The 27,419-nt window shown below is 38.2% G+C and overlaps 1 protein-coding gene across 14 annotated transcripts; it reads left to right on the top strand.

Annotated features, from left to right (window-relative positions):
- Positions 1-221: 221 nt before the first annotated feature.
- On the top strand, positions 222-27,419 carry synj1 (synaptojanin 1). 14 transcript variants are annotated; one of them, XM_079861971.1, is made up of 33 exons: positions 222-347; positions 1,233-1,380; positions 1,604-1,690; positions 2,097-2,364; positions 2,536-2,761; positions 3,303-3,386; positions 5,534-5,595; positions 7,546-7,642; positions 7,789-7,964; positions 8,698-8,779; positions 8,872-9,024; positions 10,620-10,785; positions 11,468-11,491; positions 11,844-12,035; positions 12,345-12,429; positions 12,635-12,775; positions 12,859-13,051; positions 14,264-14,422; positions 14,509-14,665; positions 14,793-14,910; positions 15,156-15,368; positions 16,165-16,243; positions 16,372-16,534; positions 16,633-16,818; positions 19,058-19,096; positions 19,285-19,416; positions 19,604-19,639; positions 20,345-20,383; positions 20,930-20,976; positions 21,061-21,247; positions 23,033-23,313; positions 23,783-23,806; positions 25,643-27,419. In XM_079861971.1, exons 2-32 carry the CDS (start codon positions 1,257-1,259, stop codon positions 23,801-23,803), a joined length of 4,017 nt encoding a protein of 1,338 aa, XP_079718097.1. In that variant the 5' UTR covers positions 222-347; positions 1,233-1,256; the 3' UTR covers positions 23,804-23,806; positions 25,643-27,419. The 14 variants fall into 14 exon arrangements, with proteins under 14 accessions (XP_079718097.1, XP_079718098.1, XP_079718102.1 ...); XM_079861972.1 differs by having other exon boundaries at positions 23,786-23,806; positions 25,643-26,981; XM_079861976.1 differs by lacking the exon at positions 23,783-23,806 and having other exon boundaries at positions 10,629-10,785.

Here is a 27,419-nt window from a genome sequence, read left to right as displayed (position 1 = left end):
GAAAAACACTGATTTATCAATATTATGTATGAGGCATGTACATTTCGGTAAGTTGTAGCCTACTGTATCTTTCAACATAGGCTAGTTCATTGTGTGTAGGCTATTTCTTGTGTGTACTTCGAAGGGTGCAGTCTATGACGTTTCCTACATCACATGACACAAATATGACCAATCAGCGGTCAGCTTGAGGCCCCTGAAACGGTTTTGGGCTTTACTACAGTTCTCCAGTTGTCCTTTCTAGGTTGCGGTTGTATTTCTGTGCTTGAACTACCTGCCCCGCTAATCATTTTGTTTCTCGCCGTATACTATCACCACCAACCGGGGGAACACAGACACAATTCTGACAGGTACACAAACCTCTTCTTTATCAAGCATCCTCATAAATGTATAATAAATACTGCCATATTAAATCTGTACCTTTAACGTAGAAACGAACACATTACCGCGCTGTGATCAGTAAAATGTCAGTTTATATGGTTTAAAAAGCGCGATGGAGAGCTAGCCGGCTAACGTTAGCCGTTAGGGCTGGTCGTGATAAAGGCTTTTAGCGCTGGCAGTCTATCTTAACTGTTGATTTTGACAGACCCAGGGCCGGCGAGAACAGATCTTTTTCAGTCTAGTTATCATACGGATGATTTTTAATATCTTGTGCACTAACCTTCAGCTTCACACTGAGACAGTGGCCCAAGGTTAGAGAGTCTGTATGTGCAGGAATTGTAAACATGTTCATAGATTTAGGTTGCAGATCTGATTGTATGTGGCGTGGCATTGTGATGAGCACCTGTCATCCTGTTTCTGCATGGTTTGTTTCATTTGAGTCGGACATTTTAGCTCGTTGCTTCGGCTTTGAAGGGATTTGTGTTCATGATAACGTACATCCCTTGCTGTCGTGTTGACAGCATAACTAACATGTTGTTAGTATCGTGTTGTCTTCCCTATAATGCGCTGAAAATGCATGATTTTTAAGCTTGTGTGTATTAGCAAGAGGAATATCGAAAGCACGGACTGTGCAGTCCTCTCAGTTTATTTCCTTCCTCTTATTTGTATGATTTATGACAGGATGCAGTCATAAAACACACTTTGAATTGTGTGTTTTCGTGGTTGCATGATGCGACATTTGATGCACCTGCAGGCGGTTTGAGGGTTCTAATGTTTACCAGACCCCTGCGGTGTTTTCTTCATATGATATGTATGTTTTCAAAGGAAATTTCTTTTTTTTTTTTCTTATTCAGGACTGAAACAGGTTGTGTAGAGCCATGGCATTCAGTAAAGGTTATCGTATTTATCATAAGCTGGATCCACCTCCATACAGTGTGATTGTGGAGACCAGAAATCGAGAGGAATGCCTGATGTTTGAGTCTGGAGCCGTGGCTGTACTGTGTAAGACTGTCCTCACACCCTTTATAATACTTACATTTTATTTATTTTAAATCTAAAAATGTTAAACCTGTTTACAACTTTGATTTCCATTGATTCCCAGAATTTCCTAGATGCAAGAGAAAAAAATGGCTTAAATATTGTCTATTTGCATATAACTGTTTTGGAGTCTATAAATCATCTGCAAATATGACAAGTGGTTTTTAAGTTTTTATGTCATCCCCAGCGGCGGCAGAGAAAGAGACCATCAAAACGGCGTACACCAAAATGCTGGATGCTTATGGGATACTGGGAGTTCTTCGTCTTAACCTTGGTACAGTTTATCAGCCTCTTTTTTTCTTTTTTCTTTTTTTCTTCTCTCCGTTGTGTTTGTCATCATAACAAATACAAATCCGCCCTGTCGCCAGATTAAGTGTTAATCTCACCAAAACACTAAAATTCACTGCAAAACCAAGATTTATGGAAGGAAAATGCACAACATATTATCAACCAGTTTTTATACAAAGATAGTCACTAATTACAGTCTAACTACAAGGTCAAGAGTTTGCAAGTGTAATATATTTCACTGTCATCTCTTGAATACAACATAGACATTGAGACTCATCCACCCCAGTATTCAACTAAGTGGATGATGCATATGTGTCTGATTCTTCCCATTCTGAATATGTGAATGTGCTACGAACTGAACTCTGAATCCGCTTCACTCTTCTCCCATATAGGAGATTCTATGCTGCACAGCCTGGTGGTCGCAACAGGCTGCAGTTCAGTTGGAAAAGTCCAGGATTCAGAAGTTTTTCGGGTAACGGGCACAGACTTCGTCTCTCTGAAGAATGACCCCTCAGATGAGGACCGGATCGCTGACGTCAGGAAAATCTTAAACTCTGGGAACTTCTATTTTGCCTGGTCCTCCACTGGAGTAAGTCTGGACCTCAGCTTGAACGCACACCGCAGGATCAGAGAAGACATATCTGACAATCGTTTTTTCTGGTGGGTATTTTTCAGATTGTAACCTCAAAGGTCCGTTTGATCTAATATAAATAGCTTTTTCCAAACATTTATTTTTAGTGTTTTATGTGTGCAAAATATTTCCAGTTATTTGGACTGTTGAACTCAATCAGTAGACAAAAAATGGTTGTAATGGAAAATTAATCTTCACAGGAATCAGTCCCTCCATCTCCATCTCAAGCATTATGGGGTGAACTGTGATGATTGGCTGCTGAGGTTGATGTGTGGCGGTGTGGAGATCCGCACCATCTACGCTGGCCACAAACAGGCCAAAGCTTGCGTGATCTCTCGGCTCAGCTCGGAGAGAGCAGGCACACGTTTTAATGTCCGAGGCACAAATGACGACGGCCAGGTGGCCAACTTTGTGGAGACAGAGCAGGTATGCCAACAATATGAGTTACCTGTGAATGACCAATGAACACACTTCCTTAACCCTCTGGTGGTCTTTGGTTATTTTAGCCCCGCCCCCCAAAAATTAACTTTTTTTTTTTACTTCATCAGAATGGTATAAATCTTGGTTACTTTTGTGGCACTAGATATATAAACACAAACAAGAATAGTCTCACTTGAGATCTTTCTGGACAGAAATGACAACCATAGGAAATATGAGAAGTACAAAAAATATATATATATAGTAGGCAACATTTGAAGTGGATCAAAAAAGTTAATCTAAGTTGTCCTAAGACAAGAACGGGTATTGTTGTAATTCATGTATAACTTTGATGAAAGGTGATCCACTTCAAATGTTGACTACTGTATATATACACCACGGTATTACTTATGATTTTCTTAATTTCTCCCACATATGGCATCAGTCTAACTTCCTTGCATTGGATTTTAAATACCTTTGCTTTTTAACTTAAACACTGTATTAATTGAAAATAAAATATATATTTTTTCTAATTCTGTGTTCCCTACAGGTTATTTTCCTTGACGACAAAGTATCCTCCTTCATTCAAATCCGAGGGTCAATACCACTGTTCTGGGAGCAGCCAGGAATTCAGGTACAATAAAGCTTTGAATCAATATGACGCATGCTTGCAAAATATTTGCATTGGGCTCTACTGCACTGAGCTTTTTGGAGTTCCAAGCCCCTGCTGAGTCATCATAACAAACTTATTTTCTTGTGTTTCCACTTCATCACACCACACCAGTGCTGACCCCCTTTATTCATATTATCAGAAACACTCGTTTCAGGGGATTTTGTTGCAGCTGAATCAAAGTCGAGAGCCAAAAGGACTACATGGGAACCAGCAGCTGGTATATTGAAGGTTTAGTTCTGTCTGGTGGATGATCTGTTCTTTACTGCAACGAGTTTGTGCAATGTCAGTCGGTGAAAGTTGCACCTAAACCGAGATTCATTTTGGAAAGGCGCCAGATTCGGATAAATGTATTATTGCCTTCTTGCGAAATCAAGTTAAGATGCCAGGAAGAAGGTCTGGAAATGCCCGTGTCTTTCCTCTGACATTGCATAGATGATACATAGATGTATCTCTGCTTTTAGTGGGAAGCTGGTGAGGTGACCCTTCTTGAGCTGTTTTTCCAAAGCTTTGCACAGAACCTGAATGACAGGTGTTTTGTGTCATTTCAGGCCATGGTGGTATTGGTTAAGGGAGTCCATTATCTTCACTGTCTGCAAAACTAAGAGCAAAATAATGAAAGTAGGATCGCCACATGATACTTTTTTCTTTTCTCCCAGAAAGCTCAGGGTAATGTGAGCTCATCTCTGCTGCCATTCAGAATGTATGAAATATTAATGGCAGGGACCTGCGGAGACAACACACAGAATTGGGTGGGACTCTGCACAGACTGACTGAATCTAAAGCATAAATGTCCCACACCGGCTCTAAACCAGGGCTCTTCAGCCTATAAGGACCTCTTGTTGGAGGTGAAATAGGAACCATCTCTTGCATCTTGATGGGAAAAAAATAGCACATTTAAATATATTACAAATGTAATTAAATTGAATTAAAAATAGTTACCAATAATCAACTGTTTTATTCTATACATTAACTAAAAACTTAAACTATTAAATCATTTTCAATAATTAGAATAAAGCTGAAAAAATAAAATATAAATATTAGATGAAAAACTTTTCAAAGAAATATTAGAAATGTTAAGTTGAAGTACTAAAACTAGAAAAACTCAACTGAAATAAAATAAATTAAAGATAAATAAAAAAAAACACAAATAGGAAAAATGACTAAAACTTAGAATTAAAATGAAAACTGTAAATATTAATATTAAATATGAAACCAAAAGCTAATTCAAAATATTAATACATACTATGATAGTATATAAATAATGATAAAATAACAATGTGATAGGGACACTTTAACTTTATATTTAAGCTTTGCTTGTTTTAGCTTTAAGTTGACTTTGTTAATTGGATTTTAAATTTTTTTCACAAAGATTAGTTTGAGATCAAACAATAATTGACAGACCAACTGCAGCACCATCATCACAGGTCACTTGTTGAAGACCCCTAGTTGCAAATTTTGGAATAAATTGGGTGAAAATAAATGCATAAAATTCAAACAATGAAAGGACAGTATTTCAGTCACCCTAGTTAGAAGACACCATGAACCAATCAAATAGCAGGAAGAGGAACCAGTTATATTTTAAGTTGTAACCTTATATGAGAATGCAGGAAATAAGAAGCCTGTCCTCTGTATTGCTTACCTATTATGGTTGTAGGTGTGAACGTAATGCATTACACTGAAAGATGTGAGAGCAGTTGGTCAAATGTCATTTAGATAGGAAACCATTATTAGAAAGGAGATTCCTGCTACTAGGAATAACTGAAACTAGCCAACATTAGAAGCTCAAACATCTATCTAAAGCATGATTTATGACTGTCTTGGCAGGTTGTAAAATTCATGCGTTTCCTGGTATGATCGGTATCTCTGATAGATCTTCAGTCTTCAGTGAGCTTATGAAATCATAACTGATGGCTCCACTGTGTTCTGCAGCAAATGTTTTTCATATCTTCAAATGCAGCTCTACTCAGCAGGCGGGACAGGCCTGTGTTGTCTTTTTCTCGCTGTCTCTCTCATCTTCCTTCCCTCTGCCACCTTAATTTCCTCTTGCACCAAATATGAAACCATTCACAGTTCTTTCTTTTTTGTGTTTTCTTTCTTTTTCCACAAAGGTGGGATCCCACCGTGTTAAGCTGTCCCGAGGTTTTGAAGCAAACGCACCTGCTTTTGAGAGGTAATTAAGTTTCCGCTGCTTTCTGGTGCTGCATGCGCCAGTATCCAGCTGTTCTGACTCAAGCCCAAACATTAGTGCGTGATGAAAGCAATCCAGCAGCCATTTGTGAAGTGCGGGCCCTGCTTCAATCAGTCCTGTTATTTACCACAGTTTGGATGGGAATGTTCAGCCATGCCTAAGGATGTATTTTTAACTAGTCGATGTGCAATTAGGGTCTACCAGACCCCGATCAGATGCGTTTACACACACACGACAGTTGGATGAAGTGCTACAGGGGGGTCTCAAGGCACAATTTAAAAGTTGAACTTTTTTAACAAGACTGATTGCTGTCTCATAAATGCAAACTGCTCATGGCTTCAGCATTGATAGCATGAAGTTCTGAATACAAGCGTAAGATGTCCAGCCCCTTACTCGTCCTAATATAAACATCTCGAAACCCATTCTTTAAAGTTCCGGTAAACCCAACTGTAAAATAATAATTTGACCATAAAAATCATATCTAAAACATAATGCACATTAGATTAAGTTACTACTATGTACTTAACATTTACAGTAAATTAATAATTTAATAAAATACACTTATTGTGTACATACATGTTTTTATGTTGTACTTGTTGTTAAAATACCTGCATAATTACATCTGTAGTTACATCTGTTGACCCATTAACCCACCTCAATAGCAGCAAAAGTGTTAGGCAAGACAATAAGTACATAGGTTTTTGTTTGTTTGTTTCGTTATTTGACGCAAGTACATAGTGGTTAAAGACACCTAATACAAAATGGGACCAAAAAAATGATGTAGAGTAAAATTTAAATAATTGCATCAAAATAATAATTTATTATTTGTTTATTTAATACATTTTCAGTGTTTTATGAAAAATATTTTAACAATTAAAGTATATAAAAATAAATATATTAAAATATAAAAAAGGATTTTAATTAACTGAAATGAAGCTTATATATATATATATATATATATATATATATATATATTACATGAAAATTTTTCACTTATAAAACTTAAGCAAAAAAATAGCAAAGTTAGGAAATGGAGTACTAAAATGATTGAAACTAAACTGAAATAAAAGGGAATTAAATAATAAAAATGGCAAAAGCACATAACAAAATTACTCAAATTTAATCCGAAATGTACCTTATTTATGTGTATGGTTTCTTGTTGGGTGCAAATGTTTGTTTTTCAACTATTTCTATTACAATTTATCTGTAATATAATATAAATTAATATAATAGATTAATTGCCAATAAGAATGTGAAAAATTACAATTAATTACATTTAAATAAATAAATAAATCATTGATATTTAATTTAAACACTTATTTACACAATATTTAATATTTTCAAAACATTATACATTTAAAAATGCTACATTTGTTATTTATAAAATCTTAATTTTTTATCAATTGGAAAGTCTAGAAAAGGTCAGCATTTGTGAGCCAGTTTTAAAGCATTTGTTACGTCGGGACGGGTTAATAACGGCATGACCTCGTCAAGGTCACTTAAGATGTCCTCCCTCTTCATCAACACAATCTCTTCGTATGATTTTTTAAAGGAATGGATAGATTGATTAAAATGATAAAATCTTATCCTGAACATGTGGGAGGATTTATTCTTATCCAGCCCTGGCTCCTCACGCCGAGCATGATGGACATTCTTTATTCATCATGAGTCACTGCTCTGTTCCCTGGAGTGCTGAGTCAGGTCGTGATGAGAAGATGCAGACAACACGGTCGTGAGGCTTTCATTTCTCACCCTCCGTCATGAATGAACTATTGATCGCTTGTTTCCGGAGCTTCTTTTGTTTTAAAATCACCTTTGATATTTCTTGAAGCATTGGATTGCTGTTGTAGATAAACATTTGTTATTTATTCCGCTTCAATACGATTAATGTGTATGAATGTGTATTAACCCTGTGTGATGTTTCCTGTCCAGACACTTTAGCGCTCTGAGGAGGCTGTATGGCAAACAGGTGATCATCAACCTGCTGGGTATGAAGGAGGGGGAACACATGCTCAGTAAAGCATTCCAGGTGATTTTTTTTGTGTGGAAATAATCCGGTTTGGCGGGCTACAGTACTTTATTTCCGACGTATTTCAATACTCTTAAAGTATGACAAAACCACAGTGGTTGTTCCGCTTTCTTTACTGTGTAAAGACTCTTTGTCTTCGCCCACAGAGTCACCTGAAAGCTTCGGAGCATGCACACGCTGTGAGAATGTTGAACTTTGACTATCATCAGATGGTTAAAGGTGGGAAGACTGACAAGCTCAACACTAACCTGAAACCTCAAATCAGCAAGTTTCTGGAGGAATGTGGTTTCTTCTACTACTCAGGGGAGGCCGGCATCCAGAGGTGGGGTTATATACCGTCCCAACACTGCTGGTTGTGGAAGAATAGCAAAAGACTTGAAATAACTAGTGCATGATATTTTTTTGTTCTTTCAGCCACTGGGGTCTTTAAAGCAGAAATAATGTGACATTTTTATCTATGCATATGCACAATATAATGTAAAATAATTGTATCACAGTTTTTTTGTAATATGGTATAATAAATTATATAATACAGGGTTTCACAAACAGCTTCTTGAGGAAACTACAGGGGGTTTTGTGAGTTGATCTAATGCTAATAATTAATTAAAAGATTAAAATAAAATAAAAAATCATTTAAAACAACAAAATTAAAGTAAAACACTTCATGAAAAAATATGAAATATTTTATTTAATTACCTGCTTGTTGTGTGACCATTAACTGAAATCAAAGAGCTGTGAAAAATGTGTTGCAAATGTGTTGTTAAATTACTGAAATATTAACTTAAAAGCTCAGGGAGAACTTCAAGTAAATATTTTGACAACATGGTTTGGCTGACAAAAAAATTGGGAATATAATACAATTTATGATTCTGAAAATTAATATTAATTAAATTTAAATGACAAAATAATTTACATTTTGATTGAAATATTTATTTACTCGATATTCAAGTAATTAAAAAAAACGCTCTCAAGATTCAGGGTCTACAAAGTAATTGGCTACGGTGATGACCAAAAATAGCTGAGTAAATTGTCTACCACAATTGTGTTCACCACAGATGTCAAACTGGAACCATTCGTTCCAATTGTCTGGACTGCTTAGACCGAACGAACAGTGTCCAGGCCTTCATTGCACTTGAGGTATATTTGTAACACAGTTACAGTTGTTTTTACATTTTTCTTGTCTTTCATTTATTATATTATATAATATGTCTCTTTTTTTTTTTTTCCAGATGCTTCCAAAACAGTTGGAGGACATGGGTCTGACGGAGAAGCCTCAGCTGGTGGCTCGCTTTCAGGAGGTCTTCCGCTCTATGTGGTCCACCAATGGAGACTCCGTCAGCAAAATCTACGCAGGCACTGGCGCTCTGGATGGCAAGGCTAAGGTGCGTGTCAGCTTGTATCACACATGCAAAGAATGCAGCACAAAAGGCAACGGAGAGCTGAAAATGGTCGTTTCTGTGCGATCTTCGCCCCTTAAAGTCCCCATGTAGTCAATAATTGTATCCCTTAAAACTCATCTTTGATTACCAACATGATATATTTATGTCATGCCTTAAAAGAGCTTGAATGTAACTCTACACCCTTGCCTCATTTAGTATACGTGGTTCTATGAATATGCAAATTAGCCCCGCCTCCACTCACTCACTCACACCAGCTCAGAGATCCACTCGTTGACGATCACACGTTGACGTGATTGGTTACAAGGTAGTTTGCGACGTCAGAAACACCAGTGATTTCAAACCGCATTCTGTCTTTGGTTCACTGCAGTTTTAAGGAGAAAATACTCAGCAATGGTGTTGACTTGTGAATTTGCACATGGTTTGTAATTAAAACACCACATTAGACACATAGATATATAAACAACATTAAAAGCTTGATTTTCACCTCAGGGGGACTTCAAGTTTTGTCTAAGTTAAGGTTGTCTTAACTCATGTGTCTGCTGTTTTTTCTTGCTTTCCTATGGCTGTTTCTCTTCCTGTTCGGTAAGTTAACTGTAGCCAGTTGTGTCGATTTGAGTTGTGATGCTGTATTTATCTTGTCTGCTCTGTTTTGTTTTGTTTTGTGTCGGTTCTGTTGTGTTAATAGAGAGAGATTACTGAAGCTGGCAGTGCTGTCAACTTTAATTAGGCCTCTTTACAGACCGTAAACCATAAAAGCCTGTAAACCTCTCCCAGCTAGGCCTCAAACCTCAGGCTATATCTAGCTAATCACAGAAATTGCTTTATATAACAGGGCTCCAGTCTAACATTTGAGAGCAGTAGCACTGGTGCCACTAAGTTCTACAGATGATGGCACCATCATAAAATTACTATTATTTTGCATTAATAAGTGCAGTAACTAATAATAGCGCATGCTTATTTCTTGGAAATGCACTTTTGACAGTAAAGCGCTGAGCTTGAGTTGAGATGCTACTAAAATTTTTATATTTTTTATTTTTGGTCATCACATTAAAAATAACATTTAAATTGGATATGTTGAGCTTTGCTGGAAAAAGTGTCACTCTCAAAATCTCACTTTCAAAAGGTTGTACGAACCCTGAAATGAATAATTTAAAAACATTCGACTGTTTCTGCCACAATACCATGGTTACAGTTAGCGTTAGTACATTAAATCCATAGTGAATGTTGGTGATTTGTGGACTGAAAAGCCTTCTTTAACTTGTTCGTTCATGGCACAATGCTTCTCCTGGTTTCCACGTCAGTGTTGTTTGATCTGATATGGTTTATAACAGAGAATTATGCACCGAATTTGAATGCTTCCCACTAGATCTCGCTGTGATGCTTTTAATGCTGCGGCAAATTCAAATGCTTTCTCACTGGATCTCCCAGCGCAGTGTAGAAAAATGCGATCGTTTAGCCGCAATCTGGATCCCTGTATAAGTTTTGCTCTGATGTTCGTTTGAATTTGTTTTGTTTTGTTTTTCCAGCCCTTAACTGGTTTATATTAACTATTTTAATTATTTGTTTTTTCCCTGTAGGGTGGAAAGCTAAAAGACGGCGCTCGCTCAGTCACCAGAACCATTCAGAACAACTTCTTTGACAGCTCTAAACAGGAAGCCATTGACATCCTGAGACTGGGCAGCACCCTCAACAGTGACCTGGCAGATAAAGCACGAGCCCTTCTCACAACCAGCAGCCTTTATGGTATGATTTACAACACCACACTCTAGAGTCCGAAATAAACCAGGGCTCTGGGGGAGAAATGCCCGCGAAAATAACAAAAAAATTATAAAAAAGATTTTTGGAATGTGGGGATAAAAAATAGTACCATTATTAGTTAATAATTATGGACCTTTATTAAAATGATCAAGTGTTATTGTACTATAATATGTTGTTATTTTGTGTTTTATGAGAATTTTACTTATTTTTTTAATTTTTACTTACGATTTACAATAATTTACAATTATATTTTTTAAATTATATATATATATATATAAATGTATTATATATTATAAATATACTAATATTATATAATTAATTATATAAATATATTCAATATTTAAAATACCTGGTAGATGCTTAATAGACTTTACTGTTTCAGGTACAGTTGGTTACATTCAAACATGCTCTGCACCGTTTTTTTGTGTTTGTGGTCATGGTTTTTGGGATCCATCTACTGTAGTGGACTGATTTCATCGCGTGAATTTGGATCTGAATGAGTTTCCTCATGCTAGCGTGCTAATCTGCAGCTCCCGTCTGCTTTGGGTGTGAGATTAGCTCCGAACAAGAGGACTAGTGCTGTTATCTTTCTAACGGCTAACTGTTAACCTCTCTATTCCCCCTCTCCCTTTCTTTTTCTTTTTCTCCTTAATGCTTACGATTTAAGTCTCTGAGCCCATTTTACAGTCAGGTACAGTATACACAGACCAGCCATAAATCCATAACTGTTTATGTTTCCATGTGTCATAAACTCTGTGTTTATTTTGGCGCCTCTGACATTGTACTGCGTGTTTTTATCTTTTTATCATCCTTTTAATTTTCTGTGTTGTCTTGTTTTAAATACAATATATCATTTTGTCCAACTTTCAAGGACAGAATTTAATCTGTCTCATAGTGGTTTGGTCAATGTCATATGCGTTATGTTTTCTTTAGTGCGCTCTGGCCATTAGTTCCATGTCTAAGATATTATTTCATATCCAACTGTAGTACTCATTAATTATTTCTATGAAGGTTTTGATAAGAATTTGTCTTACTGTTTTTAGCATCTCCCAGAGTGCTTCTGGGCATGTGTCAGAACTACTACAAGTACACACGACCCAAGAAGATCAGAGTGTGTGTGGGTACATGGAACGTGAACGGGGGCAAGCAATTCCGCAGCATTGCGTTTCGTAACCACACACTTAATGATTGGTTGTTGGATGCTCCTAAGAAGGCCGGACATCCAGAATTCCAGGGTATGTGTTGATACAAAGCCAGTGCAAATGATACTACAAAGGGAAATGAGGTTGCTGTGGACCTATTATGCCCTTTTACAAAGGCTTGTATTTGGGGTCTACTAGAGAGTAACTATTGTAGTGGACTTTGTGCTCTGTTACTTTGCAGACCTTTTTCATGCTCAGACATCAACATTACACACTAAAAAAAAGTTGAAAATGTAAAAAAAAGCATAATAGGTCATATCTGTCAGTTAAATGACTAATGAAACTAGTGAAAATAATTTAGTGGCTTCTTATATCATAGTCTCGGACTGTTTTGTCATGCAGATAGCAAATCCAACCCCGTGGACATCTTTGCTATCGGCTTTGAGGAAATGGTGGAGCTGAATGCTGGCAATATTGTCAGCGCAAGGTAAGAACTAACCTGACGTTAGAGATTTCAAAGTTGACCGATTGTACTTGCATAATAAGCGGAAACAACATTTCCTGTGGTCAGTGGTTGGAATGTGCTACACAGTAATCATTTGTTTCGCCATTTAAAGTTAAATATTTCTTAGTGATATCGTCATGCTCTTGTTCCTTTGAGAACTGTTTAACTTTTCTTTCTTCCCTGGCAGCACCACTAATCAGAAGCTGTGGGCTGCAGAACTGCAAAAGAACATCTCACGAGATCAAAGATACGTGCTGCTGGCCTCAGAGCAGCTGGTGGGTGTGTGTCTGTTCGTCTTCATACGCCCTCAGCATGCACCGTTCATCAGGTAGGAGTACGATCATATTAAGTATTTAAGAGGATTTAAATGACTTCTCTGTTCTCATGTTATGTGTTGCTGTTCTATAATAGGGACGTTGCTGTTGATACAGTGAAGACTGGCATGGGTGGGGCCACTGGTAATAAAGGAGGTGTGGCTATTCGCATGCTCTTCCACACAACTAGCATCTGCTTCGTGTGCTCACATTTTGCCGCTGGCCAGTCACAGGTCAAAGAGAGGAACGACGACTACAATGAAATCGCACGCAAACTGACCTTCCCTATGGTAATCATTTATGATGTAAAAATGTGTTACTTCTGTTCAGGTTATGATCACCTTCTTCTTCTTTTTATAATAATAATAATATTAGTTGTAGGGCTGTCAAAATTAACACATTAACGCATGAGATTAATTTTTTCAGTTTAACACGTTAAAAATATTTAATGCAATTAACGCAGCATCTGTTTTTTCGTCATCCTTTGGCTAGCATTACATTATGTGATCACGCTTTTATTCATGCAAATGCTTTTAAACCATTCCAGCATGACAAAACAAAGAAGAGAACTAAGTGCGGTACAGGCGTCCTGTCTGTGAATCTCCTTTCTGTGGAGATTCACACTCAGCTCACACGCACAGAAAGCTGCTTCAGACAGTGCGCTGGTTCTCTTTCACGCTTGAAAAAAACAACACAAACTTATGCCAAAATGGCCGTTTTGTCGAGTATCATCATAAGCACAGTACACAGTAGTCTTAAATTAGTTAAATGAAGTATTAAATGAACATAAAGGGTTGTCAGAAAATGGATGTGTCAGATTCATCCCATGTGCGTGACGTGTCTGGATTTAAAGTGACAGTAGCCTCATAAACCTGCTGCTGTCTATCATGTAAATCAAGAACAAAATAATTTTTTACTTTTTTAGCTTAAATAAAAACGAATCTATATTTCATATATAAATGATGCAGTGAACTGAAGATTGGGAAGTGTTTGATAAATTTATTTAATTTCTGGATATTTCCTACCTGTTAGATCAAATATTTCAAATATGCTGTCTTTATGTTGTTTCTACATTAATTTGGAGATTAAATGTGAAATTATTGCAATATAAAAATATATTAAAAACTTAAAATGTTAGGTGCGATTAATTACAGAAAAATTTACAATTATTTAGTTCATTTTTTAATCGATTGACAGCACTAATTAGTTGTTGTAGTATTAATATTTTAAGTACATAATGAGCTATTAACAATATATTATTTATATTTATTTTTATATAATATAAATAATAAAAAAATAATAATATTGTTTATTATACAGTAATATTGCTGTTATTAGTAATATTAAATACAGAATAATAAATATTAATATAAATATACATTTATTATATATGTCTTTTTTTATATAATATAAATACAAAAAAAATATTTATCATTAATAAATGATAATAATATAGTATTATTATTTAATTATGAATATTTTTTTTTTGTATTATGTTTTAGGGTCGTCTCCTTTACTCCCATGATTATGTATTCTGGTGTGGAGATTTCAACTACCGAATAAATATTCCTAATGAAGAGGTGAAGGAGCTGATCAGACAGCAGAATTGGGATTCACTGATCGGTGGAGATCAACTGGTGGAGCAGAAGAATGCTGGACAGGTATTTTAGGGGGGGAAAACAGCTATATCAGCAGTTTATTTTTACACTTCTGAACATTTTTTTTTATTACTTTATTCATATTCCAGGTTTTCAAAGGCTTTATTGAAGGGAAGCTGGATTTTGCCCCCACTTACAAATATGACCTGTTTTCGGAGGACTACGACACCAGTGAGAAGTGCCGCACACCGGCCTGGACTGACCGTGTGCTGTGGAAGAGAAGAAAGTGGAACTTTGATAGAACTGGTGAGAATTTAATTAAAAATATATTCTTAACCAACAGCCAAATTTGAAATGCAGTATAAAACAGCTTACGCTTACGTAAGTTGAAGTTTAAATTTTCGCTAAATCTGTCTGTGTGTGTGTTTTACAGCGGAAGAATTGGAGTTGAATGTTGTAGGAGCCCCAGTGAGTGAGGAAGATCAGTACCCATGGAGCCCTGGAGAGCTCAAGTACTATGGTAGAGCAGAGCTCAAAACCTCTGATCACAGGTGAGAGAGACTAAAGCCAGAAAGCCAACTTTCAGGATTTACATTGACAACATGTTTAGTGCCATCCAGTGGGCCTCAGAGGTACAGCAGGAGGCTGTCCATTAATGTTTTTTTATTGTCAGTAATTGTTAAAATATAAAATATCAAGCCTATCTTTGTTCTTAATACCACAATGATCAGGGTTGGACAGTTAAATCACATTGTGGACCGCAGTTCTATTTCCATTAACATTTGTCTCTCAAAAGGCCTGTGGTGGCCATCATAGACATGGACGTACTTGAGGTGGACCCAGAGGCCAGACATCAGGTGTATAAGGACGTGATCGCCCTGCAGGGTCCACCTGATGGAACCATCCTCGTCTCTCTCTGCTCTTCTGGTCCTGATGACTACTTTGATGATGCTTTGATCGACGACCTGTTGGACAAGTTTGCTAATTTTGGCGAGGTTATTCTTATCAGGTAAGAATTGTTTGCATATATAATTAAATTATCATTATATTTGATTGTTATATACACTAATTAAATGTATTAAATACTCATTAATTTGATGAAAAGTGACAGTTAAGACATTTTATTATGTTCTTTTGGGGTGACTGAAAAAATATTTTTTGTCCATCCTCAAAAATATTAAAGGGATAGTTCACCCAAAAATGAAAATTCTGTCATCATTTACTCACCCTCATGTTGTTCCAAACCGGAATGATTTTCCTACTTCTGTTGGTTACCGTCAACCAGACAATTGACAGAAGCCATTGACTTCCATAGTATTTATCATAGGTTTCTTAAGATGGAATTCAGTGGGGTCCATCAACTGTCTGATCACCACCATTCTTTAAAATATCTTATTTTGTGTTCAACAGAAGAAAAGATACTCATACAGGTTTGGAAAAACTTGAGGGTGAGTAAATGATGAGAGAAGTTTTATTTTTGGGTGAACCATGGGAAAAAAGCAGAAAAAAACAAACCTTTTCCAAAATTGATAATAATAAGAAATGTTTCTTGAGCACCAAATCAGCAGATTATTATGATTTCTGAAGGATCATGTGAATTCAGCTTTGCCATCACAGGAATAAATTACAATTTTAAAATATATAGAAACAGTTATTTTAAATTCTAATAATATTTCAGTATTTTTCTGTTTTTACTATTTTTGATTAAATAAATGCCACCTTGGTGAGCATAAGAAACATAAAAAAATTTTACCAACCCCAAACTTTAGAGCAATTTTTTTTTTTTTTTTTTTTTTCTTGAACAGGTTTGTTGAAGAGAAAATGTGGGTGACATTTTTGGAGGGATACTCGGCACTGGCAGCTCTGTCTTTGAGTGCCTCTGCTGTAAGTGACTCTACTGTACAATAAGATTCATTATATTAAAAAAAAGAACATTTACATGCAGAAATGCATTATACTGTATCAAAATAATGACAGGTAATCTAATCGTCCCTCATTATGTCCATATGCAGGTGAATGGAAAGACCATAGACATCCGTCTGAGGAGTCCTGGTTGGATAAAGAGTCTAGAGGAAGAAATGAGTGTGGAGAGAATCTGCGGCAGCATCCCAACGTCCTCCAGCTCCACTCTGCTAGCAGAAAACTCTGACATTGGAGAAGAGTATGATATGGAAGGTATGGCATCTGTTTGGGTTACATGGTTCCAAAATGCAACATGAACTGATGGAAATACGGGACAGCGTGGAGTTCCATTTTTACTGCTGTGTCGACAGGTGATGTGGACGAGGAGGTTGAGGATATCTTACCCCAGCACCTGCAGCCTGGAGCGGGCATGGATCTAAGCTCATCCCCAAACCCATCCCCACGCAGCAGCCCCTGCCCCTCTCCTACCCATGGAGAGCCTGCGCCCCCCATCCGGCCCAGCAGAGCCCCCCCACGCACAGCTGGACCACCACAGGGTAGTGCTAATATTTGACTCTACTCAACACTGACCAACCCATTTGTATTTATATCAGGTTTTTTTTTTTTTTTTTTGCTTTGGTGTATAAATGAAATTTAGTAAAATGTAGGAAAGGACATAGTTCAGAATTTTGGGGTCAGTAAGATTTTTTTTTTCAAATTAATTCATACTTTTATTCATTAAGGGTGCATTAAAGTGATCAAAAGTCAGATTTGGCATCACAGGATTAAATTACATTTTAAAATATATTAAAAAAGGAAACTTTTATTTTAAATTGTATTAATATGTAACAATATTATTATATCCATCCACAATATATTTTAGATCAAATAAATGCACCCTGGGTGAGCATACGAGACTTTTTTCAAAAACATTTAAAAAAAATCTCATGACCCCCAAATCATGTAACTATGTGTATATATATACTCACCTAAAGGATTATTAGGAACACCATACTAATACTGTGTTTGACCCCCCTTTCGCCTTCAGAACTGCCTTAATTCTACGTGGCATTGATTCAACAAGGTGCTGAAAGCATTCTTTAGAAATGTTGGCCCATATTGATAGGATAGCATCTTGCAGTTGATGGAGATTTGTGGGATGCACATCCAGGGCACGAAGCTCCCGTTCCACCACATCCCAAAGATGCTCTATTGGGTTGAGATCTGGTGACTGTGGGGGCCATTTTAGTACAGTGAACTCATTGTCATGTTCAAGAAACCAATTTGAAATGATTCGAGCTTTGTGACATGGTGCATTATCCTGCTGGAAGTAGCCATCAGAGGATGGGTACATGGTGGTCATAAAGGGATGGACATGGTCAGAAACAATGCTCAGGTTGGCCGTGGCATTTTAACGATGCCCAATTGGCACTATGGGGCCTAAAGTGTGCCAAGAAAACATCCCCCACACCATTACACCACCACCACCAGCCTGCACAGTGGTAACAAGGCATGATGGATCCATGTTCTCATTCTGTTTACGCCAAATTCTGACTCTACCATCTGAATGTCTCAACAGAAATCGAGACTCATCAGACCAGGCAACATTTTTCCAGTCTTCAACTGTCCAATTTTGGTGAGCTTGTGCAAATTGTAGCCTCTTTTTCCTATTTGTAGTGGAGATGAGTAGTACCCGGTGGGGTCTTCTGCTGTTGTAGCCCATCCGCCTCAAGGTTGTGCGTGTTGTGGCTTCACAAATGCTTTGCTGCATACCTCGGTTGTAACGAGTGTTTATTTCAGTCGAAGTTGCTCTTCTATCAGCTTGAATCAGTCGGCCCATTCTCCTCTGACCTCTAGCATCAACAAGGCATTTTCGCCCACAGGACTGCCGCATACTGGATGTTTTTCCCTTTTCACACCATTCTTTGTAAATGGTTGTGTGTGAAAATCCCAGTAACTGAGCAGATTGTGAAATACTCAGACCGGCCCGTCTGGCACCAACAATCATGCCACGCTCAAAATTGCTTAAATCACCTTTCTTTCCCATTCTGACATTCAGTTTGGAGTTCAGGAGATTGTCTTGACCAGGACCACACCCCTAAATGCATTGAAGCAACTGCCATGTGATTGGTTGATTAGATAATTGCATTAATGAGAAATTGAACAGGTGTTCCTAATAATCCTTTAGGTGAGTGTATATCTTAATATTTAAAGGAGAACACGGCAACTCTAGCGAAATCTAGTCACTTCTTCGCTGATTTTCCCTTTTGTTGTCGCATGTTTTCCCCACAAGCTCCCCCTACAGCTGTGGGGGTGCGTATATTTCACAACACGGTCGTAAAAAACTCACTTGCGGCGGCCTCCTCCCCCTCTCTACCACTGCTCATGTGCGTTTGTTTTGATCGGAGCAAGCCAACTGTATCGTGTGGAGCTATGTCTACCGAGGTGGGTAATCTGGTAATACATCATACATGCATGTGTGTTTATGTCGAATTGCCGTAAAGCAATTCGTGTTTCGCGCTCGTTCTCGTTCTCGTTCTCGCTTCTCACGAGACTTCCAATTTCTATCTTGCCGGGACGGTAGTCCCCAAGTTGCAAGGTTGGTTTTCCGCCTGGGAACGCTGGGGGGAGCGGGGAAAGTCACCAATATCACCAGAACAGGTTGTTTAACCATCCAAATGATTTCTAGACAGTTTTATTAAGTTAAAAAAGTTACCAAGTTCTCCTTTAAATTCCCTTCCAGAAGACCACAAATTCCAGTACATTAATTTTCCTTTGTTTTTACACTGCGAAAAGGAGGATTAAGCCCTGCATCCATTAAAAGGGAACTGGCAGGTAATGAGTGCTGTTTCAGATATGTTGCTGATGTGCTTCAGTGGTTCCTGAGCTCTTAGAGTGTGTGTGTGTCTCAAGGCTTCGATGTGGTTTGCAGTGCTGTGGGCTGAGCTAAATCTCTCAGGCTGTTGTTTTGATGCTTTTGATGATGAGATGTGTTTTTTATTTTATTTAATTTTTTTGCTCAGGTTCTCCGGTTGATGGTCAGCCAGCTGGAGCTCCTTCATCACAGGGGCTAGAGCCAAAACGCGCCCCTCCTCCACGCCCCAATGCCCGACCAGCCCGACCTGCACCTCCACAGCGCCCACCGCCACCCTCAGGTACAGATATGAAATCTTTGTTCATTTTTACACAGGCATGACAATTTTCTGATCTGTTCTCACTAGAAGTTAAACCTAAATGACACAAGTTTTTCCTGGGATTGAAACGCCCAAACAAATGTGTTCAATACATTATAAATACTATGTTTTCACTGTTTTTCATTGGCATTTTACAATGGTTCTAAAGGAGGCTCTACTACACCTGTTAGGAAAGATTCAGCAGGTAATGCTGTACATAATGTTGTGATTTGGTTAGTTAGTTGGCTTAGATATTAAAAGTGTCTGGCTAACTTTTTCTAATGTAATACACTATGATGCAGTTCTGTGTTCTGTTTGGTAGTGTTTCATATGCTTTTCTTGAGCCTCGTTGTAATTTTGGCTTTTTGTTGTTTGTAAAAATCAAGTTTGCACTGTAAATGTTTTTGCAACTGTATTTTTGTTCATGATGTAATTTTTTGGGAAAAAAATGTAATTTTCTTTCAAAGGCTTTGCTGAGCCTCTCAATTTTGAGTTTGATCTGACTGAATATGAAGGTAATTTCTGAAAGAGATATAGATTTTAGAAGATTCTTGCAGTGTTCGTCCTTGTGTATGGTGACCTCCTGGTCAGTTGAGACCTCCTGCACTTGCTAACAGAAATAGACTAATTTATGTGGGGCAGGGGTGTTCAAGTCAACCATCTTGCAGTGCATGAAGTCTCAGTTGTTCCAATGATTTTGATTTAGTTTTCGAGTGTGAAGTGCTGGGTTGAATTAGGTGAATTAGCTTTTGTAATTGAATAGAGAAAGAAAGAAATGATCTCTCCATCAGGTAAGGAGTCTGCTTGGTCAAATATATTTTCGCCCTAGCTGAAGGCTGTAATGTGCTACAAAACTAATTTTGAATAATTCCAAACTTTTTAATAACTTTTCCCCTCATGCTGACAAAAGGACAAAAAAGCCCAGCATTAGCACGTGCTGATGCATCTGGTGAGTTCTTGTCTCGCTCATCTGTGACAGAAAATTTAATTAACAGACATATTTGGGCCTTTATCATGCTGTGATTTTGCAAGCCTCGGGCTAGTTTTAACAAAATAGAGCTAAAAAAGTTAGTTGACGTTCTTGACAGGAGCGGCTTTCTTTTAAGGCATCTGTTTAAGTTTAATTTTCCATCATCAGTTTGTAGTATAGACTAATTTACTGCCATTTGAATAGGCTTTATGCCCAGCTCCACTACTTCCTGAACTTCAGCCAGCTCCTTTGTTTCCTGTCTGCCATTATTGGACAAACTGATTAATCCAGGTGTGCCTGACCTCAGTAGTCACAACAACAATAATCAGACACACCTGGATTAATCAGTTTGTCCAATAATGGCAGACAGGAAACAAAGGAGCTGGCTGAAGTTCAGGAAGTAGTGGAGCTGGGCATAAAGCCTATTGGACCTGAAGTTCAAAATATAGGTTTTCTGATATTTTCACAAACATATTTTCTAGAACTATTACTGAATGTTTGATTATGGCATTGGCTGTTTTTCAGGTCGAGGTCAACCAACTGGATCAGCCCCTGGAGGCGCCCCAAGGCCGGTGGGTGGGCTAATTGACATGAATATTATTAAAAAAGGAAAAAATAAGATGTATATCATGCTAAAAATTATGATTTTGCTTTAGATTCCACCTCGAGCAGGAGTTATCAGTGTCCCTCCTCAGGCTAGACCTCCTCCTCCTGCTCATCCCGGGGCCCCTAGACCCGTAGCAGAGGTGCATCCTGGGGCCCCTCGACCATCACCTGATAATCACCCCGGAGCACCAAGACCCACTGCTGAACCCCAAAGCAAGCCATCCGAGCTGCCTCTGGGTTCGTTAAACTCTTCTAATTACCTATTCATTTTACTTTTATATTAATTTTTGTATATACATTTATTATTATTGAAGTTATTGAATTTATTTAATATTTAATTATTTAATTCATTTATTATTATTTTACTTATTTAAGTGCAGCCCCTTGTAACAAGTTAGCTCAAAGGGGAAATATTAATAACAACTCATAATTATCAGTTATGATTAATAATTAATATTTGGGTCAGTTAATTGGATTAACTTGAGGTAGCTAAATTAATATTACAATCAATTAATCAGTTCCAGTGTGTGGGGTCGTCCCCACAGTATCAGCTTGAAGAGAGAGGGGGTCACTGTGGATTTGTCTCTAATAAACCCTGAGAAAGGCCCCACCTCTCCGGGTTTGCTTGACCAATGAGAAGGGTGGAATTTCCCAGCGGGAAATTGGTTTCTGATGAAGAAACTAAGAAAGATTCTTGTTATACTAATATGTTGCACAGCTATCGGCATATCATGTGCACAATCATTTCGATCTTCAAAGTACCAGTTTATAGAGGCCAAACATGGTATACGTGAGGTTACGTTGACCGTTGGTTCTATAATAAAATACATAGTATCAAAGAGATAATAGTATCAACAGATAATAGTATTAAAAGACACAACATAAGACAGTAAATCATTCACAAAATGTTCTGGAATGCATGTTAATTTCATGTTAATCAGTTCATCGATAAATGAATGCAGAAAAGTCTGTTCTGATGTCTAGGTTTTGTGAGCAGGGGCCCTGTTCACATTGCTAAGAGTCATAAAACCAACTTATCTGATCGTGGTCATGGTAACTAAGACCTTCTTGCCCTGTTTGGGGGGATGGGGCCACAGATCCCAGAGTGAATTCTAAATATCATTTGTTAACCTATAACAAATACTTGTGTCTGACTTGTCTCAGTCGTTACACCCTATTATGCTTTCTTGAATATTACCTTTCATGCAGTGTGTAATATAGCTGTTTGTGTATGTAAAAGGTCTGCAAAGTATTAAAGATTAAAGTGCACGACAAATAAAGTCTCCTAAAAGAAAGAACCGATTCTGAATTGCATAATGAGTCGTCAGCAATTCCAGTCTCACTTCCTGTTACATACCTATGTAACAATGCAACAAATGGGCATAATGCCAGCCTATGGTCCGCGAATAATGTCTACTTTGACTCGCTCTCAAACACTGTTGTTGCTGCTGCAGCCTGAAAGAGTTTGGTTTTTGTTGTTGACATGTTGAGAAGCCGCTGTTTACTGTGGTGGGAATCCACATTGCATGCACTTCAGAAGGATGAGGACTCGCACTGAAATTGATACGGAAAAACCAACGCCATCGTTACTGTTCGTATCACTGTGTATCAAGTGCTGAGGAAGCCTCCGGAGCTGAAATTCAGATATGATAATAGGCGTTTCCTTTCTGACACGCGCTGAAAGCTATAGAACAATCACAACAGACTGGGCCATCCGACCAATAAGAGCAGAGTAGGCTCGCGGAAAGAAGGGGTTTAGAGAGACTGAATCTTCTAACCGTTTCCAGTCTCTTTGAGAAACGAGGTGATGTCCAATGAATATTATGAGAAAATTAAAGTGGTTTTTGACCTTGGATGCAAGAACCTTTAAAATAGCCCAATAGGGGCACTTTAATTTAGTATTTAAAACTGTATATATAATTTTATATGATTTTATACAAAATTGAGATATATGTTTTGTATGTGTGTATGTTTTAAAAGTTGAACCAATCTTTAACCATCTACTGCGTGTCTGTCTTTCAGGTCCACCCCCCACACTGCCAGGTCCCATGAGACCTCAGATGATATCACCCATGCAGCCTCAGTCTATGTCACCAGTGCAGCCTCCTGTCCAAGCCCAGCTCCCTCTACCAATGCAGCCCACTTTCCCTGCCCCTCTGGTGCCTCAGCCGGCCCCCCAAGCACCTGCTGCAGCCGCTGCCGCCCCTCAGCCCGGACTGGCATCTCCCAAGCCTCCACCCCGGAGCCGGTCCGCTCACACACTGCCACCTGAGTCTGCTCCTCCTCCTCCTCCTACAACCCAGGTTAGTCCTCTTTCTCTGCTCACTTTTGCATGGATGTCAAGATCATAAGCCCTATATTTAATTGTGATAAAGATCAACACTCTTTCAAAGATGCAAAGACTCACAAAATTCAAAAATTACAAAAACATGTTCACATCCTAAACCCAAGCCAGGCTCAGGTGCAAGACAAAAAAGATAGCCTGTATATGTATATGTATATGTATATGTATATGTATATGTATATGTATATGTATATGTATATGTATATGTATATGTATATATATGGAGCTGTAACTTCAGTGTGCGGACATAATTTTTTCCTTTCTAAGGACCCACAAGATCCCATCCTGGGGTTAATAAGGCCTCTTCCAGATAATCCAAGGCCTCTTCCTCTTTCTTTTTTACTTTTCTAGTTATAACGACTTTGTTCAGGTGGTTCTCATAGTCATGTTTCGCTCTTCTTGATGCATGTGTCTTTCTCTTTCACTAGCAGGAGCAATCCTCAGGTTGACAGGTACTGGATTAAGTAATTTCTAGTATTTACGTTGTCTTCATGGCACCATAGCCTGTAGTCACGATGTATGGGGTGCTCATACATATAGGATCCTCCATGTTATAGTTGGTTTTTCCCCTTTCCATCTTTAATTTGACCTTTTTTTTTATTTTGAATGTCAGAAAATTATAATGTAAAACTTAACTTGAACCCCTTGATAATATTGTGTATATATATAAAAAATGACCTGGTTATAAGGTTTATCAAGTTTTTCCAACAGTGGGGTTCAAGGAAAGTGTCATCCAGTATTTGTTGTGGGTATTGTTTGTTTTTAATCTGTGATATCTGTTATAATTGTTTTCAGTGTTTCTTGGACAAGGTTAAGCAATTCTAGTAGACTTGCACACTAATCATATTTGTCTTTTTGTTTTATAATGCTGGGTTTTGTTTTCTAATAGACTGTTTAATAAAACAGTATTAGGATCTTTTAGTTTTTGATTTATGTTGATGTCTGTCATTGCACCATTTATGTTTTAACCAACAAGTCATCATGATTTTTATCAAAAATAGTAACAAACACAATGTTTAAAATGAAAAGTCAACATGAATCAACATGGGTTTTCAACTCTTTTTACATCTGTAATAATGAAACAGGATATTAAAAGGTGCATTCAGTAATTTGGTACTAATTTAATGAATTACTATCTGATTAACCTAAAATAAGTGCATTATTTCATTTTTACGACTTGAGGGAAATTAGAGTAATATTTAAATAATAAATAACATTTTTACTGTTCTGGGTCATAAATGACCCCCAACATTTGGGCTATTATTTAGCAAATGAGATCTAAATAATCTAAAGTCCCCCAAAGTTATTAGCCCCTTTTGCATTGGGTAGTTCTAGGAACTAGCCACCAGGGTGGTTCCCCGAGAACTAAATGTTCCCCTAGGGTCATGGTTTGTTCCTGGTTGCGTTCGCACCGCCAATAGCAACTCTCAAGTGATGTATACCACTCTTGTTGTTGTGACTTTTATTTTGACAGCGCTGAGAACGCCAGAGCCTGAGCACACAGCACTCCCATTCTCCGTCTTCATTTGTTTACGATTTGTTTAACAGTTCTGTCTAATACGTTATTAGATAGAACTGTTATACAAGAAAGAAAGTAGACAGTAAATTAAAAAGTATAAGCATTTGCCGTGTGGTTGATGCCCAATGTCGCTAGCTGAGCAGAAATACATAATCATGTTTCTCTTGGTCCCCTCAAAGTTGCATTGGATTTTCTCCTTAAGGTTAAGAGGCCCATCTATCACTGTTGTTCTGCACTTTATGTTCATAGAGTTAGTTTGTGGAGTAAATATATAAGCTATAATCTGTGAGTGTACACAGCTTTTTTTAAATGGCGGGTGCAGTTATTTTGCGTGCGTTCGGCCAGTCAGTGTACTCTTACGTCACTGATAGTTCCTATTGTGCTGGGTTAGACCCTACTCTGAAGTAGGAGCTAAATGAGTTCCTCCAAAAGGCGTTCCTGGAACTAAAATCGTTCCCAGTTCCTGCAGTGTGAACACGCCAAAAAGCGGATACTGCTGCCATTAGTTCTAGGAACTATGAAAAGGTTCCTCCAGTGCAAAAGCCCCCATTGTTACTATTTCAGTGAAGTTAGTGTTATGACATTTCATAAAACACACGGTAAGATACACTTACTGTTCAAACAACCAAGGTGTGACCATTTAAAAAAAAAAAAAATTCTCAACATATTTAATACATTCAAATCTGATTTCATGTTGACTTTAAAGCTCCAATATGTTCTAGCTTCTCATCATGTCCTAAGTTTGATTTATGTGTTTTTCTTTCTCCAGGCCAAGGGCATGAATGGAGTCCAAAGAGAAGCACAATGGAAACTAGACCCCTTCGACATGCTTAACAGCCAGTCCCTCTTCCAGAACGCATCGTTCTCCGCTTCCCTCCCTCGTTCCTCATCCTCATCCTCATCCACCACCTCCCCTTCTTCTTCTTCCTCTACGTTACCCAGCTCCCTCTCCCTATTCTCGTCTCCGGACACCAGCAACGCTCCATGTCTCCTGTCTCCACCCGTCACCTCACGCAGCAAATCCCAGGAGTCCCTCCGTTCATCCCCCAGTCCGTTCCTCGCAGACGCCCAACCCAGACCCAACAGCACAAACCCTTTCACCGGCAACCTGCTGTCCTCCCCTCGCCGATCACTCACACCCGATTTCTACACCCAGCATCAGGCCCAGGCGGCCAAGCCTGACCTGAACAGGGCCATGTCGGCTGTGGTGCACAGTTCCACTCTTCCAACATCTTTCTCCAGACAACAATCCTTAGTTCCTGCTACAGCAGCAGCCCCAACCAAACAGACCCAAAAGTGGGTCACCTTTGATGACGATTCAGACTTTTTAAGAAAGGCTCCATCCGCAGTTGGGACCGGCCCGCCACTTATACCGGCAGCCTCATCCCTTCCCTTCCCACAACCCCCGAGCAGCTTCCCCAGCTCAGGCTTTGACTTCCTTTTAAGAAAGGCTCCATCTGCAGTTGGGACCGGCCCGCCACTTATACCCGCAGCCTCATCCCTTCCCTTCCCACAACCCCAGAGCAGCTTCCCCAGCTCAGGCTTTGACATGGACAGCAACTGGGTGTCCCTTCCCACCTCTACGTTCCCCACAATCCCCCCTCCGATCCCAACCAGGACTAATACCAGCATCAAAAACGCCCACATCCCTTCCAGAAACGAATTCACAGAGAGATGATACAGCGGAGAACATGTATGTAAAATATGGAGAAAATATTATTGTGTATCTATACGTGTATGGTTTGTATAAAAGTGCGGTGGTGGAAATGTTGACCTGTTTGTACGAAAGAAAGAAATCTGGCTGTTTCTTTTAGCCCAATGCAGATAGGAAACCAAGACGAATTCAAGCAGATCACAGTATGTTTTTTTTTAGAATGGTCAGAGAACCTGTCATTTGCATATTAACCTGCATAGACATATACACACACATGTGTGTAAAATTGTACAATTCAATGGCCAGATATTAAACATATAGCCCGCAAATCATTCAGCATCAAACAACATGTTAATCAGATGTAAAAAATGTACAAATATTAAATTATATATCTTGTTGCATTTTCATTGTTAACTCACCTTCATGTCAGAAAACAGAAGATGATGTTTTGGAGAAAAAAAAAAAGTGTCCATTCAATGGATCTCAATGGGATTTTTCTGGACCCCAATTACTTGCATTATACGCACAAAACCATTTTTCAAAATATGTTCCACAGAAGAAAGCAAGTCAAACAGCATTGTAAAGACATAAGGTGAGTAAATGATGATAGATCTTTCACTTTTTGGTGAAATATCCCTTTATTCCGTAGCCCAATTCAAATAAGAAAAACGTATCATCAAACGCACTTATTTAAAATGCCTGGCTGTGTCCGACCTGTTCTACGCCATCATATCCGTTAAATGGGCTTGTCAGTGAGCGAAGATATTTTTTGATGTTTATCTCATTATGAATGTATCTCTCACCAGTTTCTATTGCCTATGTTAAGATTCAGAGTGTGATGTGTGCAGTACAGTTGCTGTGCTTTTCTGCATACTCAAATCGAGGGTCTAAT

This window comes from Squalius cephalus (genome assembly GCF_949319135.1).
Source record: "Squalius cephalus genome assembly, chromosome: 24".
Lineage (NCBI taxonomy): Eukaryota > Metazoa > Chordata > Actinopteri > Cypriniformes > Leuciscidae > Squalius > Squalius cephalus.
Note: the sequence above shows the minus strand (reverse complement) of the source record. Positions and strands in the feature narration are given on the sequence as shown.